Raw genomic sequence first — 15,865 nt, 5'->3', positions numbered from 1 at the left:
TTCACTTATTTATTTACTTACTTATTTGTTTATTCACTTTTTTATTTATTTATTTATTTATTTATTCACTTATTTATTCACTTATTCAATTTATTTATTTACTTATTTATGTATTTATTTATTTATTTACTTATTTATTCATTTATTCATTTATTCACTTATTGACTCATTTATTTATTTACTTATTTATAGATTTATTTATTTACTTATTTATGTATTTATTTATTTACTTATTTATTTCATTTATTTATTTAATTATTTATTTATTTATTTTATTTATTTACTTATTTATTTAATTATTTAATTATCTGTATGTCTGTTTATCTATTTATTTATTTATTTATTTATTTATTTAATTTCCATCCTGCAAAACAGCAGTTGCAAAATTCAGACTATGTATTGGATATGACTTACTTGTCAAGAATCCCCGTAGAAACAGAGTACCATTCCCTCACCAAAATGCAAAATTAATATTCTGTAATCATCTCAATAAAGAATGGACGAACAGCAGTAATTGAAGGCGAATTATTATACTTGATTGCAAATTGCTGGAGAGCAAGATTTCTCATTCCCCTGCGTTGGTTGAGTGGCCAGACTTTCGACCTGTCTCGAAGGTGATCAGGGTTCGAGTCCCGGTTTGGTACGAGTATAAAAATCCATAGTAACACTTATGGCGTACGATGTCACAGTTGATTTTTTCTCTGGGTTCTCCTCATTGCACATAAGTTATTAGGCATCTACATAATTCTGCCAACATTTCTTCATTTCATCATCATTTCTTAGCATTCCTCGAACGCCGGCTAGTTACTCACATAGGGGCTGCTCGAAATCTAGGTACACTGCGAACCTTAGTGTAGTCAGCCGGTGTGGGTTTGGGAATGCGCCTAGCTCGAGGGTTAGCGCACTAGATCTCAGTTTTCAGTACTCCCTTCCCGAAATTCAATTAAATTCTAAAGACTTCTAATGACTTCAGTATCAAATGCATTACGGGTAACTGGCTAAGAAGAAACTGCCTGCTGAAGGATGCACTGAAAGGAATGGTGAACGGAAAAACGTTCGCAGCAGAAGGAAATATTAGATGACAGACAACACTAAGGAATAATGGATCGTATGAGGAGGCGAAGGGGAAGGCAGAAAAAAGGGAATATTGGTGAATACTGGGTTTGCAGTGAAGGACCTGCTCTTGGGAGAAAACTATGAAACAATGAATCAATAAACAACATTCTTTCTAGCCTACGTCATATTTTTCTGTGTCATGAATAGTTTATCTGACAGGAAGGAAAGGTAAAAATGAAAGATGTGATTAAGAAAGCTGAAGACTTTTATTAAAATAGCCGTCGTTAACTGACAATGACAAAAATACTCACAATTTTCACAGATCAGTATAAAACACAATTTCTCTTTCACTTGAGGTATAAAAAGTTTTGTCACCACTTGAATCCTGTTTCAATCCTCAAGAGCAAACATATTAACTTACGTGAAACCAATAATGTTTCTACACTATAAATACTTCTGCATATCGAAGTATTTCATCCAATTTTTGTATCAGTTGCTTCAATATTGAAAGTGGCTCCTCTGTTTTGACGGTGGACCTAGTTAAAGGGAGGACGAGGGCATGTGATGATTCTTCTCAACTCAGAGGGTTGAGTCAGTTTGTAAGTGTCTAATCGTTTTATAACCTACCGCAAATCCTACCAAATAGCTCCAAGTAAAACATATCCCAGTTTCTTTTAAATGTAGACATATGAATGGCGATTACGTGAAAGGCACAGAAGCGTTTCCATGACAACATGTTGGCTTATAGCCTATAGTAAGTTTATAAACCAAGTTAATATTTAAAATCCATTACGCTTCACAATTTATGTATTGCTTTAGTCTCGTCAGATTTGTTACACCCCTTGTAATGTATGATAAGTTTGATAATAACTCAATCTGGGAATTATATCATAATTTTACACTGAATAATTTTCATTTCAAGTATTACAAAATTCTCTAAAGATTAAAATTGTCAAACCAAAAGATTCTTACGTCTATTACACATTTCATATTATCTTTTCGTTGCTATGGCAATGAAAGAAGAAGGTATAAAAGCATGGGAATTTCCTTTCCATTAGCTACTAATTCTGTATCATGTTTCATTGGAATCAATGAGATATAATTAATTATTTGTTAGTATGAATTTACAAGCTATAATTGCAGTGGCTAGCGAACCTTATATTTGAAATAAATACTTAGCTGTAAGCTTGAAATGAGTATAAATTTAGTTACGCGATTTTATTGTATCTTCAAACCACATAAACTACGATTCTATTCTTACAATAATTTTTAATGAAAATCTATATTGTACATGGCAAAAAAAATGGTAGATTTAACTTTAATAATAATGTAAGTAGTGGTCGCGCATTGTGACGTCATCTTTACAAAATTAAATCGCGTCAAAGACACTATAATCAAATCCCGGAAGTTAAAAAAAATATATTGAAATGCAGGGAATAAATTTTAAATCATACATTTGTCCGATAAGATATCTCCCATTCATTTCACCTTAGACTCTTCAGATTTATTACCTCATAGGTGCACAAGAGATAATAGGGTTAGTAATAACACAGCCTTAGAGTTATAACAATTTCGCATTGAATAATTTTAACGTCGAGTATCAGATATTTCTCGACAGATTAAAATGGTCTAACCGAAATATTCTTACATCTACTCCACGTTTCCTATTACCTTTCGTCGATATGGCATTGAGAGAAGCATGTATAAAAGCATAGGAATTCTCTTTACACTTCTAAATCAGTATTATGATTCATTGAAATCACTTAGATATAATTAATTATAAGCGAGCATGACTTTAATGGCTACTATTGAAGTGACAAAAAACATTACTGCACTGTCGAAATCAATTTTGAAATGAAAAACTACAGTGCAAATGGCATTTAAAACTGTAGCTTTTACTATAATAATTATGCAACACAGTGACCACTCATTGTGACGTCATCATCGCAAAATTAATTCACGCCAATGGACAAGAATTAAAAGAAATGATCTCCAAGAGGAGGAAATAAATTTTTTGTTATGCTTTTGTTTGATAAGTTTTCTACGGTTCATTCACACTACGGTTGCCATGGCAACGCCACAGATGTGCTAAGAATGTCTCGGGAATAAATAGTCGCCGTGTCCACCAGACGCCCTCGCCCGCCCGCCTGTCCACGTCATCACTCGGCCTTGACGCGGTGCCTGGAGCGACGCCGGTGCGGCGCCTTGACGACGGCGCTGAGCGGCAGGTTGGCCTGCTTGAGCACCTGCGCGAAGCTGTCGTCGCTGAGGCCCTTGGAGAGGCGCGTCACGAAGCTGGACGGCGCCCCGCCGCACTGCGAGCAGGGGTAGGGCACCTGCACGGCTGACGGGAACATGGGCTCCAGCGCCTCGGGGTTGGTCTTGTTGCCAGGGCAGTAGGGGTAGAAGATCACGGGGATGAAACCCAGCACGCCATACGGAGGGGGTGAACCACCCTGTGAAGGGGGTGAAGTAGGAGGGGCAGGAGTAACGGCGGTGGAACTGTTATCGGAGGGCGAAACCAAGTAGCAGGGACATGAACCGGGGCTCGGCACGATGGGAAGCGGATAGGGGATGATGTACACAGGCCTCGAACCTTCCGGCGGCTGTCCTGGCTGACCTGGTTGTCCTGGTTGTCCAGGTTGACCTGGTTGTCCTGGGTATCCTGGACCTCCGGGTTGTCCAGGTTGTCCTGGCTGACTTGGTTGTCCGGGTTGTCCTGGGTATCCTGGTTGTCCTGGCTGAGCTGGATGGCCTGGTTGTCCTGGTTGTCCTGGATATCCTGGTCCTCCGGGTTGTCCAGGTTGTCCTGGTTGGCTCGGTTGCCCTGGCTGACTTGGGTGACCTGGTTGTCCTGGGTATCCCGGTCCTCCGGGATGTCCAGGTTGTCCCGGTTGTCCTGGGTATCCTGGTCCTCCGGGTTGTCCAGGCTGTCCTGGCTGACCTGGGTGGCCTGGTTGTCCTGGCTGTCCTGGGTATCCTGGTCCTCCGGGTTGTCCAGGCTGTCCTGGCTGACCTGGGTGGCCTGGTTGTCCTGGCTGTCCTGGGTATCCTGGTCCTCCGGGTTGTCCAGGTTGTCCCGGGTATCCTGGTTGTCCTGGCTGACCTGGCTGTCCTGGTTGGCCTGGCTTGCCTGGTTGTCCTGGGTATCCTGGCCCTCCGGGTTGTCCAGGCTGTCCTGGCTGACCTGGGTGGCCTGGTTGTCCTGGCTGTCCTGGGTATCCTGGTCCTCCGGGTTGTCCAGGTTGTCCTGGCTGACCTGGGTGGCCTGGTTGTCCTGGCTGTCCTGGGTATCCTGGTCCTCCGGGTTGTCCAGGCTGTCCTGGCTGACCTGGGTGGCCTGGTTGTCCTGGCTGTCCTGGGTATCCTGGTCCTCCGGGTTGTCCAGGTTGTCCCGGGTATCCTGGTTGTCCTGGCTGACCTGGCTGTCCTGGTTGGCCTGGCTTGCCTGGTTGTCCTGGGTATCCTGGCCCTCCGGGTTGACCAGGTTGTCCTGGCTGACTTGGTTGTCCAGGTTGTCCTGGGTATCCTGGTTGTCCTGGCTGACCTGGCTTGCCTGGTTGTCCTGGGTAACCTGGTTGTCCTGGCTGACCAGGGTGGCCTGGTTGCCCTGGTTGTCCTGGATATCCTGGTCCTCCAGGGTGACCAGGCTGTCCTGGCTGACTAGGTTGTCCAGGTTGTCCCGGGTATCCTGGTTGTCCTGGCTGGCCTGGCTGTCCTGGTTGGCCTGGCTTGCCTGGTTGTCCTGGGTAACCTGGTTGTCCGGGTTGTCCTGGTTGGCCTGGTTGTCCTGGGTGTCCTGGCTGGCCTGGTTTGCTTGGTTGTCCTGGGTATCCTGGTTGTCCGGGTTGTCCTGGCTGACCTGGTTGTCCTGGGTATCCTGGTCCTCCGGGGTGACCAGGCTGTCCTGGCTGACTTGGTTGTCCAGGGTGTCCTGGGTATCCTGGTTGGCCTGGCTTGCCTGGTTGTCCTGGGTAACCTGGTTGTCCAGGTTGTCCTGGCTGACCTGGGTGGCCTGGTTGCCCTGGGTATCCTGGGCCACCGGGGTGACCAGGCTGTCCTGGTTGACTTGGTTGTCCAGGTTGTCCTGGGTAACCTGGTTGTCCAGGTTGTCCTGGCTGACCTGGGTGGCCTGGTTGCCCTGGTTGTCCTGGGTATCCTGGGCCACCGGGGTGACCAGGTTGTCCTGGCTGACTTGGTTGTCCAGGTTGTCCTGGGTATCCTGGTTGTCCTGGCTGACCTGGTCTTCCAGGCTGTCCCGGATAACCTGGTCCTCCGGGTTGTCCTGGTTGTCCGGGTTGGCCAGGATGCCCTGGTTGCCCTGGCTGTCCTGGATATCCTGGTCCTCCTGGTTGCCCTGGTTGTCCTGGTTGACCTGGGTGTCCAGGTTGTCCGGGTTGTCCTGGATACCCTGGTCCTCCTGGTTGTCCTGGTTGGCCTGGGTATCCTGGTTGTCCCGGCTGTCCTGGTTGTCCTGGATATCCTGGTCCTCCGGGTTGTCCAGGCTGTCCTGGTTGGCCTGGCTTTCCGGGTTGTCCGGGCTGACCTGGTTGTCCTGATGGAAATATTAAACGGAGAAATGAGTAAGTTTATTGGTATGAAACATTTTGAGAGTATTTACTTAGCTTTCTGATTTTGTCTGTGTTTATTTCTCTGGTCACAATATAAATACTGCCAAACGGTTGCATGTGATACAAATTGTGTTATTCGTATGAGTGGACTTACGAAAGATTCAGTAGACTTATATAATCCCTAAAAATTTGCGTTTTATTTTTTGTGTCTATATACTGGTTCCAAAGTAGCCTAAATCATATTATGTTAATAAACTTGTATTAAATAGAGTTTGATTTTATTTCTACAACTCTCCACAAAATGTTTATTTTTTTTACACCGCTGTGTCAACTGCAATTATCATCTACAGTTTGAGTGATATGAAGATGATAATGCTGGCGAAATGAGTCCAGGGTCCAGCGTCGATAGTTGGCCAGTGTTTTGTTCTTAATGATTTGAGAGGAAACCCGGGAAATCTGCAAGTACAAGATAGGAACTATTCCAGTTCTGCGACAACATAAGAGAAATGATCAGTCCATCTGCGGAGTGGTTGTCCTTAGTCTAGGTCCTCGGGAGTTTAACTCCTTAAGGGTATATGTACGTGAACGACCACAAATATTATCAGAAAATGCAGGCTCTAAATTTCTAAACTATTATAAGGAAATGAACTCACCATTGGAAAAAAATTTTCAAGGTACCACAAGACTTATTAGAACTTAAATATCTGATGAAAAATATAAAAAAAAGGTTGCTAATAATATTTTTCCAATCAGTTTCACCAAAGTATGGGGAAAAAAAATTCTGCCGTTACTGTACATAATTTATTAACCATAACATTGTTGTGGTCTCTCTGACATCTTTAATATTTTTCCTGCATGTAATAAACACTTATTTCTGAAAAGTAGACTACTCTCAGACATGTAGAATTGTTTATTTTAATACAATTAATTTTTTATTAGTCCTATATAAAATATATTAAAATTTACATAATGTTTTGTGACCTAATTTGTCTATTTTCAAAGAAATGGGCATTATTGTAGTCTACCTTTTGCATAAATGCATATTAAATCAGTGTACAAAATTTCAGAATTCGATCTCTAATGGTTGTGGAGTTATGAAGTAATATGTGTGAAAATTTTCAAATTTTGGAAAATTTAATTGAAAGTAAAAAGTGAATTCTAAAAAATATTATTAGTAACCTTTTTCATACTTTTATCAGTTATTTAAGTTCTTGTTGTGGTACCTTGTAATTTTTGTCCAAGTGAGAGTTCATTTTCTTATAAAATTTAAAAAATTTAGAGCCTGCATTTTCTGATATTTGTGGTCGTTCACGTACATATACCCTTAAGAAAGCGATTCTTTTGGGTACGAGTGACATGTTGATCGTGACGAGTACTGTTAAAACGCTCTCTTAAGAAGTTACGTAAAATATTTTGTTTCATAATATACAGGGCTTTCATTTCAAAATTTCCCAGTCTAAATAATTAATTCAAATTGAATTCAAATTAAAAAACAAACACGTCGATTTAGATATTAAGGGGTAAGTATAAAACCAGGCGCAATTGCATTTTAGATTTCACCCCCACCCCCAGCCACCCCTCACTTTGAAATTTCAAATGGCATCCCTACATTTTTATAGCTACTTAAATATGAAAGAGTATTAAATTCTTTATACACCTCATTCATTTGTTTTCGCATGTTTGTTTTCTGTTGTCGCCTAGCAACCTTGATTTTTCTTATTGTTGCTTAGAGCTGAAGACAATAAAGATACAATTTATTGAGCATTTCATGTAATAGTTGTGTTTGTGTATTAAATATTTTAAAATGGTGTATACCGTTCGAGAGAGAACACAAATCATCCTCATTAATTAAATTTAGGAAATTACACAAAATAAGCTGTGTTTTCATCCTACAATCAACTGATAATAACAAAATTACATGTTGCTAGGCGACGATAGAAAACAAAAGATGCGAAAACAACTGAATGAGGTATATAAATAATTGTATGGTCTTTCATATCTATACTAATAATAAATCTGTAAGCTAAATTTTTCTGGTAATTTTCGCTTTTCCAAAAATAATTGGTGTTAACATGTATAATTAATCATCCTGAAACCGAAAATCGCTTTTTTGAAATTTTTGTTTGTATGTCTGTCTGTCTGTCTCTCTGTCTGTATGTTTGTTACCTTTTCACGCGATAATGGCTGAACCGATTTCGATGAAAATTGGAATATAAATTAAGTTCGTTGTAACTTAGATTTTAGCTATATGGTATTCAAAATACATTATTTAAAAGGGGGGTTATACGGGGGTCTGAATTAAATAAATAGGAATATCTCGCTTATTATTGATTTTTGTGAAAAATATTACATAACAAAAGTTTCTTTAAAACTAATTTGCGATAAGTTTTATTCCTTGAAAAATTTTGATAGGACTGATATTTAATGAGATAAATGAGTTTTAAAATTAAAAGAACTGCTATCTAAGGCCGTGTAATGAATTAAAAAACAAATGACTTCGTCTGTAAGGGGCCTTGGACAACAACAATCGAAAGCTATGAAACATAGCCTACAAGAGAATGTTTCTGTGTTTGTATGAAGTAATATCGGAAGCTAAATTAACCGATTTGTATAATTAATTATTAATTCACCAATGGAAAGTGTAGTTTCTCTAGATGGACATAATGCTATAATGTTATCACAGTAACTTCTGAGTAAATCGAGGACAGGTAAGATTAAAATAGCTTCTTATGCACAGAAAACGTGATAGGCATTCGTTTCCAGTATTTCCTAAAATAATTTTTATGACCAAATGAGTGGTTTCTAGATCAAAATGATCGCATTTTAATTCTTTTAATACAATTTAAATTAAGTAACATAATAAATGATTTATCCTTATATCAAACACGAATGTTCCCTGGATCAAATGTCCTATTTTAATTATGTAATTACTTTATATTTATTTCTAACTGGTGCAGCGGAGCGCAGGGGTACGGCTAGTTTAACTATAAAAATATAGGGGTGCCATTTGAAATTTCGAAGGGGGGTGACTGGTAGGTGCGGGGTGAAATCTAAAATGCAATTAAGCCTGATTTCAGACTTCTCCTTCAATATCTAAATTGACAAGTTTTTTGTTTGAATTGAATTTAAATAATTAATTATTTAAAGTGGGAAGTTTTGAAATGAAAGCCCTGTATAAAAATATTTAATATTTGTTAAATATTGTATATTGTGTTAGATCTTGTATTGTTATTTGTAGAAATATTCGGATATTCTTGTGATTGTATGTTAAATGTTGTCATTAGTTGAATAAAACAGTAAGTTAGTTTATTTAATTAATGTTGGTCATACTGAATCCTGCCGTTCTTTGGCAACTTCATGTCCCACAACGTATAAAATAAGAACAGCATTATAGTAATCGTCATTGCCTACGTGACCGTAGGGATATAGGGAAATAAGCTGATATCGGCGCCAGAATCGTCATGATGTGATAAAGTGACCTTGAGAGAATCCTGTAGGCTATTAAATGCAATTGTAACAATTAAATTTATACAAGATTTATGAAACAGTGCAACAAAGGTGAAATAAATATTAAATGTAAGTCAATAGGGAGTGGGGTACGACAAAGATGCCCTTTATCATCTAGCCTATTCAAGATCTATTTGGAAGATTTGGTAAAGAACTGTTTTCAGAACATGAAAGGAGTGATAGTAGGAGGAAGAAGAATAAAGTGCGTAACATTTGCTGATGTTATGAGCAGAAGAGGAGACGATACTAAGGGATATAGTACTGGAGCTAGGTGAAAGCTGTGAGCAATGACCACTATCACACCTGAAGATAAATTCAAACAAGACGAAGACCATGGTAGTCGGAAGAAAAATATAGAAGGTAAACTTGCGAATTCTAAATGATGCAGTAGAGCAAGTGGACAGCTTCAAATACTTGGGGTGTACTATAAGCAGTATAATGAGCTGCTGCCAGAAAGTCAAACGTAGGTTTTTTATGACGCTTTATCAACATCTTAGGTTATTTAGCACAATGAGATGAAGGTGATAATGCCGGTGAAATGAGTCCTGGGTCCAACACCGAAAGTTACCCAGCATTTGCTTGTATTGGATTGAGGGAAAACCCCGGAAAAAACCTCAACCACGTAACTTTTCCCGACCAGTAATCGAACCCGGGCCACCTGGTTTTGCGGCCAGTCGTGTTAACCGTTACTCCACAGGTGTGGACGGAAGTCAAAAGGAGGGTAGCAATGGCCAAGGAAGCTTATAATATAAAAAGGAGCATCTTCTGCGGACCTCTGGAAAAAGAACTAAGGAAGAGGTGACTAGTGAAGTGCGTTGTATGGAGTGTAGCACTGTATTGTGCAGAAACATGGACATTACGAACGAAGTATAGAGAAGCGAATAGAAGCATTTGAAATATAGGTATGGGGAAGAATGGAACATGTGAAATGGACAGACAGAAGTAATTTCAAGGAAAAATTGTTCCGGAGCCGGGTATCGATCCCGGGACCCTTCGCTTAGCGCGCGAACGCTCTTCCGACTGAGCTACCCTAGGAACTATACACGTGTAGCTCAGACGGAAGAGCGTTCGCAAGCTAAGCGAAGGGTCCCGGGATCGATACCGGCTCCGGAACAATTTTTCCTTGAAATTATTCGAACCTGCTTTACAGGGAGCTACTACCTGAAAGCCAGATTTGTATAAGACAGAAGTAAGTTTTTATTTTATTTTATTGGGTTATTTTACGACGCTGTATCAACATCTAGGTTATTTAGCGTCTGAATGAAATGAAGGTGATAATGCCGGTGAAATGAGTCCGGGGTCAGGCACCGAAAGTTACCCAGCATTTGCTCGTATTGGGTTGAGGGAAAACCCCGGAAAAAACCTCAACCAGGTAACTTGCCCCGACCGGAATTCGAACCCGGGCCACCTGGTTTCGCGGCCAGACGCGCTGACCGTTACTCCACAGGTGTGGACAGTAAGTTTGTAATGATGTAATTGAAATTTGTATCATTTTTGACTTATGAAACCTTAATATATCATTTATGACGTTTAGAGGAATTTAAAATGAGTGAAGCTATTAAGAGAACATAAAAAATAAAATAAAAAAAGACACGCAGATGAAGTTCTATAAAATCATAGCAGTATCAACTGGATTATAATTATGGAAGTGAGATCAGAGCAGAATATAGACTGCAGAAAAGCTCGCCCGCAGTTGGGTTGCTGGGACCATATATGGAATGAAATAATAACAAATAATCTACATCAGGGACGGGAAATAGCCACTCTCAGAGAGCTTAGCTTCTCCCGCTACGGTTTCTGTTGTACGTAGATACTCATGTTAACTGCCCTGTTAGAATACGAGTTTCCCATCCCTCGTCAATATAATCTTGAAAACATTGTTGACAACCGAAGTAAACGTGCAAAGAACGATAATAGAATTCCAAAGCCTAAATAAGAGATGGAATCAACTATAGGAACCACAAAGGCCATTGTGCCTAAACTTTGAAGAACAAGAAAAAGAACTTTTATACCGAGTATCGTAATATCAGCCTATACAGGGTGTTAGAAAAACATTCAATATTTTAAGATGTGTAAATAGCTACCAAAACAAGAAAAAAAGTCTAAGAATGTGGATCCTAAGATTAATACCTTCAAAGATACGGGTATTTGTTCTTCAAAATCACAGGATGTGCTCAACGTATTTCCCATTAAGACAAGTGTAGTCACTATTTTGAGGAGTGATAGTGGTCACCAAAAGAAGAAAAAAAAGTCTCATAAACATGAGTAGTAAAATTAATATCTTCCGAGATATGAGTACTCGTTCACCAACATCATAGAAACTGCTCAATGTGATTTCCATCAAAAATAATAATTCAATATTCTGAGATGTGTTAGCATTCATTATTATAATAAAAGTCTAGTAAGCATGTGTTTCAACTGATCCTTTAGAAAAGCAAACATTGAACAATCTTTCGTAACGAATCTACACTTACCGGGATGAACTGGATAACCTGGACCCCCTGGGTGAGTAGGCTGACCCGGCTGTCCTGGTTGTCCGGGTTGACCTGGTTGTCCTGGTTTACTGGGTTGTCCGGGATATCCTGGCTGGCCTGGTTGTCCAGGGTATCCTGGCTGTCCTGGTTGTCCTGGATATCCAGGTTGGCCAGGCTGTCCTGGTTGTCCCGGTTGTCCTGGGTGTCCGGGTTGGCCTGGTTGTCCTGGACCACCAGGGTAGCCTGGCTGTCCGGGTTGTCCTGGGTGTGTGGGTTGCCCTGGACCACCAGGATGTCCTGGCTGCCCTGGTAGACCTGGTTGTCCTGGTTGTCCTGGGTGCCCTGGTTGGCCTGGTTGTCCTGGGCCACCAGGATAGCCTGGCTGTCCAGGTTGGCCAGGTTGTCCTGGATGTCCGGGTTGACCTGGTTGTCCTGGATGTGTGGGTTGTCCTGGTTGTCCGGGATATCCTGGTTGTCCCGGTTGTCCTGGGTGTCCGGGTTGGCCCGGTTGGCTTGGTTGTCCTGGACCACCAGGATAGCCTGGCTGTCCTGGTTGGCCAGGTTGGCCTGGTTGTCCGGGATATCCCGGTTGTCCTGGATGTCCGGGTTGTCCGGGTTGACCTGGTTGTCCTGGATGTGTGGGTTGTCCTGGTTGTCCGGGATATCCTGGTTGTCCCGGTTGTCCTGGGTACCCGGGTTGGCCTGGTTGTCCTGGACCACCAGGATAGCCTGGCTGTCCTGGTTGGCCAGGTTTACCCGGTTGTCCGGGTTGTCCTGGATGTGTGGGCTGTCCTGGTTGTCCTGGATATCCTGGACCACCTGGGTATCCTGGTTGGCCGGGCTGTCCTGGTTGTCCCGGTTGTCCTGGATGTCCTGGACCACCTGGGTATCCTGGTTGGCCTGGTTGGCCGGGCTGTCCTGGTTGTCCCGGTTGTCCTGGATGTCCTGGTTGGCCTGGTTGTCCTGGACCACCAGGATAGCCTGGCTGTCCTGGTTGGCCCGGTTTACCCGGTTGTCCGGGTTGTCCTGGATGTGTGGGCTGTCCTGGTTGTCCTGGATATCCTGGACCACCTGGGTATCCTGGTTGGCCTGGTTGTCCCGGTTGTCCTGGATGTCCTGGACCACCTGGGTATCCTGGTTGGCCGGGCTGTCCTGGTTGTCCCGGTTGTCCTGGATGTCCTGGTCCACCTGGGTATCCTGGTTGGCCTGGTTGCCCGGGCTGTCCTGGTTGTCCGGGTTGACCCGGTTGTCCTGGTTGTGTGGGATGTCCTGGGCCACCGGGGTAGCCTGGTTGTCCAGGTTGGCCGGGCTGTCCTGGTTGTCCAGGATATCCTGGTTGTCCAGGTTGGCCTGGTTTTCCTGGATGTGTGGGTTGTCCGGGACCTCCAGGGTATCCTGGTTGACCTGGTTGTCCTGGGTATCCTGGCTGTCCTGGTTGTCCAGGTTGTCCTGGGTATCCAGGTTGGCCAGGCTGTCCTGGTTTTCCCGGTTGTCCTGGCTGTCCAGGTTGGCCTGGTTGTCCTGGATGTGTGGGTTGTCCTGGACCACCCGGGTATCCTGGTTGTCCTGTAAGACCCGATGGTATAATTTATGGATTCATTTGTTAATTGTTTGCTTGGTGAATATCAGTACAGGTATTCTAATATTCTATTTATATGTGTTATTGTAAATTTTATGTTCATTGGTGTGAGAAATATTCTGTATGTTATAAAAAACTCGTGTATTATAATATCAAAAAATATAGCTAAAGACCTGTATGTTTATGTCGTGACAATAATCTTTAATCATTAAAAATGTGTCTAAACTCGAAGAGTTTTTTTTTTGTACAACTTTCAGAGCATTGTTTGGCAAATCTGTGCAGTCACTCAGCAGGCAGTCGCTATTCACATTTTGAGAGTTCAGGGAAATAATCAACGGTCTGTTTATTATAATGTGGTGCCTCCCCTGTTCTTATCTCTTCTCTTAACCTCACCAATTTGTGTGCACACGGCTAGCTGATGTCTCGTGATATATATATATATATATATATATATATATATATATATATATATATATATAAATTGAGCAAATATAATATAAACATACATTACTAACTTATTTTCACAAAAATCGAATGAATTTTATAACTGAAAAACATATACATAACACCAGAAGAAATGTCCCAATCTTTTGGCAGAACCTAAATGCCACACTACAGCTGAATTAAGACACAGTAGGAATTATGGACCAAGACTATACAATTCAGTATTGAAAAATAATCCAGACCTAAGCAATTTACACATTCTTAAGTTTAAAAATAAAGCGAAAATGTTTGTATGATATTTGATAAATTTTATTATTATTATTATTTTTTTTAAGTGTTACTAGCATTATATGGTCCTAATTTTTATTGTACTGTATTTATCTGATGCATGTAACTTATAAGATAAAACATTGTAATAAATATAAATTAGATCATTTTTTTTAATTAATAACAGTGTATGTCTCCAATAAATGATTCCTTAGCATCGCCACAGGTACACTTGATTGTACTTGTCTCTATATCTTGTCACTGGAAAGTCCTTGAAATTTATATTTTCCCCGCCATTCATAAAATATTTTGATATGATACCTCTTGCACAAAAGGGGAGATCTATAACTGAAACTTGATTAATATATTTCAGTATTATTTGTATTTATCCTGGTAATAATGAACAGTTTGACTCGTAGACATTTTGTTTTTGCAGCATTAACTTCCCATGATTGTACGAGAAGATTCGAAGAGAACGGCAGTTATGTAGACTTTCAGCTCCCCCCTACTACCATTAATGCACAACACAATGTCAATACGGCGGTTGCTGTCGTCTGCGATACAACGAACTTTTCTGTTGATTTTCGACATCGTCATTTTTTCCGTTATTATATGCTTATTTAAGTTGTGTTAACTCTCGCTAGTGGTTTTATATTTTATTTTATCCGTCTTAGTGTTTATTTTATTATTGTAAATATTTTTGTTTTATCACTGTTATTATTATTATTATTATTATTATTATTATTATTATTATTATTATTATTATTATTAATGAATTATTTTGTATTACAATCTTTGTATCATTTCTGTCACGATTATTCTATTATTATTATTATTATTATTATTATTATTATTATTATTATTATTATTATTATTATTATTAATTAATTAATTAATTATTTTGTATTACAATCTTTGTATCATTTCTGTCACGATTATTCTATTATTATTATTATTATTATTATTATTATTATTATTATTATTATTGTTACTATTATTTATATCATCAGCATTATTATTTGAACGCTGTAAAATTTATGTAGACTACTGGACTGTACCCGAGCACGAACATACACTCATTTCGGGTATCTATTCATATGTATTCCATTTAAATGTAAATTGTAAATAAATTTGAAAAAAATATATATATATATCGATTGCAGGTACGAACGTTTGATGTCGCATTATGACACATCGCCATTTAATCTACAGGATGATTTAATAAAGCTCCCGGGATCGATACCCGAACTCGGAACAATTTTCCCCTTGAAATTATTCAAGTCTGCCCCACTGGGAACTTTACCTGAAAGCTAGATTTCTATAAGTAATTTTATGTTTAAAAACGTGTTAAGTATTTTAGTGCAGTTTTTTATTCCGCGATAAAATGCGAAATTGAATACAAAATGCGAAACGCATGATTTTCTTCCATATTCCTTGTCTTTATCGTATTCGATGCAAGATGGCTGGGCAAAAACTATTTTTACGGCAAATCCCGCTATTGCACTTACAGTATTCGGTCACGTGACATTATAGTTTAAGGTGACAAGAAACGCGTTACGGCAAAAGCTCTCTATTAGGCTAATAGATAATCATAAAATGAGGCTTCAAATTTCCTCCATAAAACGAGATACAACAAAATCTACAATGTTAAAAGCAAACACATTCATTGCACTGAACAAATTATTGAAATACTAGTTTTAAAATGTTTCTTAAATATTAAATATTAATGAAAATTAGTGTATTTTATGCCATTAAGATGATTTTTTTACCTCATAAAATATCAATGAACACTGGTAAGAAATCTGTAATTTCAACAACCTTCAAAATGAAAGATTTTGACGATGTAGGCCAGTTGTTGTGAAACACCACGAGATTGTGACGTAATAGAAATGCAACTCGCACACCACTATCGCAGGGAGAGGGGTGGAGTAGGTATCTCCTCAAGTAATGCAGTGAATAACAGTGTA

General features: G+C 40.1%; 1 protein-coding gene across 10 annotated transcripts in view; it reads right to left on the bottom strand.

Annotated features, from left to right (window-relative positions):
• Positions 1 to 1,303: 1,303 nt before the first annotated feature.
• The window catches only part of LOC138702916 (collagen alpha-2(IV) chain-like), a 157,129-nt gene continuing 142,567 nt past the window's right edge, over positions 1,304 to 15,865 (bottom strand). For 4 of the 10 annotated variants that reach the window (XM_069830310.1, XM_069830311.1, XM_069830317.1 and 1 more), the window contains 2 exons: positions 11,609 to 13,174; positions 1,304 to 5,611 (listed from right to left, as the gene is read on the bottom strand). In XM_069830310.1, the coding sequence (XP_069686411.1) occupies positions 3,216 to 5,611; positions 11,609 to 13,174 (3,962 nt within the window). In that variant the 3' untranslated portion in view covers positions 1,304 to 3,215. The remainder of the gene's footprint in view (positions 5,612 to 11,608; positions 13,175 to 15,865) is intronic. The other 6 variants (XM_069830315.1, XM_069830313.1, XM_069830312.1 and 3 more) reach the window with 6 other exon arrangements.

The sequence above is a fragment of the Periplaneta americana genome, chromosome 7, assembly GCF_040183065.1.
Source record: "Periplaneta americana isolate PAMFEO1 chromosome 7, P.americana_PAMFEO1_priV1, whole genome shotgun sequence".
NCBI classification, from domain to species: Eukaryota; Metazoa; Arthropoda; class Insecta; order Blattodea; family Blattidae; genus Periplaneta; species Periplaneta americana.
Note: the sequence above shows the minus strand (reverse complement) of the source record. Positions and strands in the feature narration are given on the sequence as shown.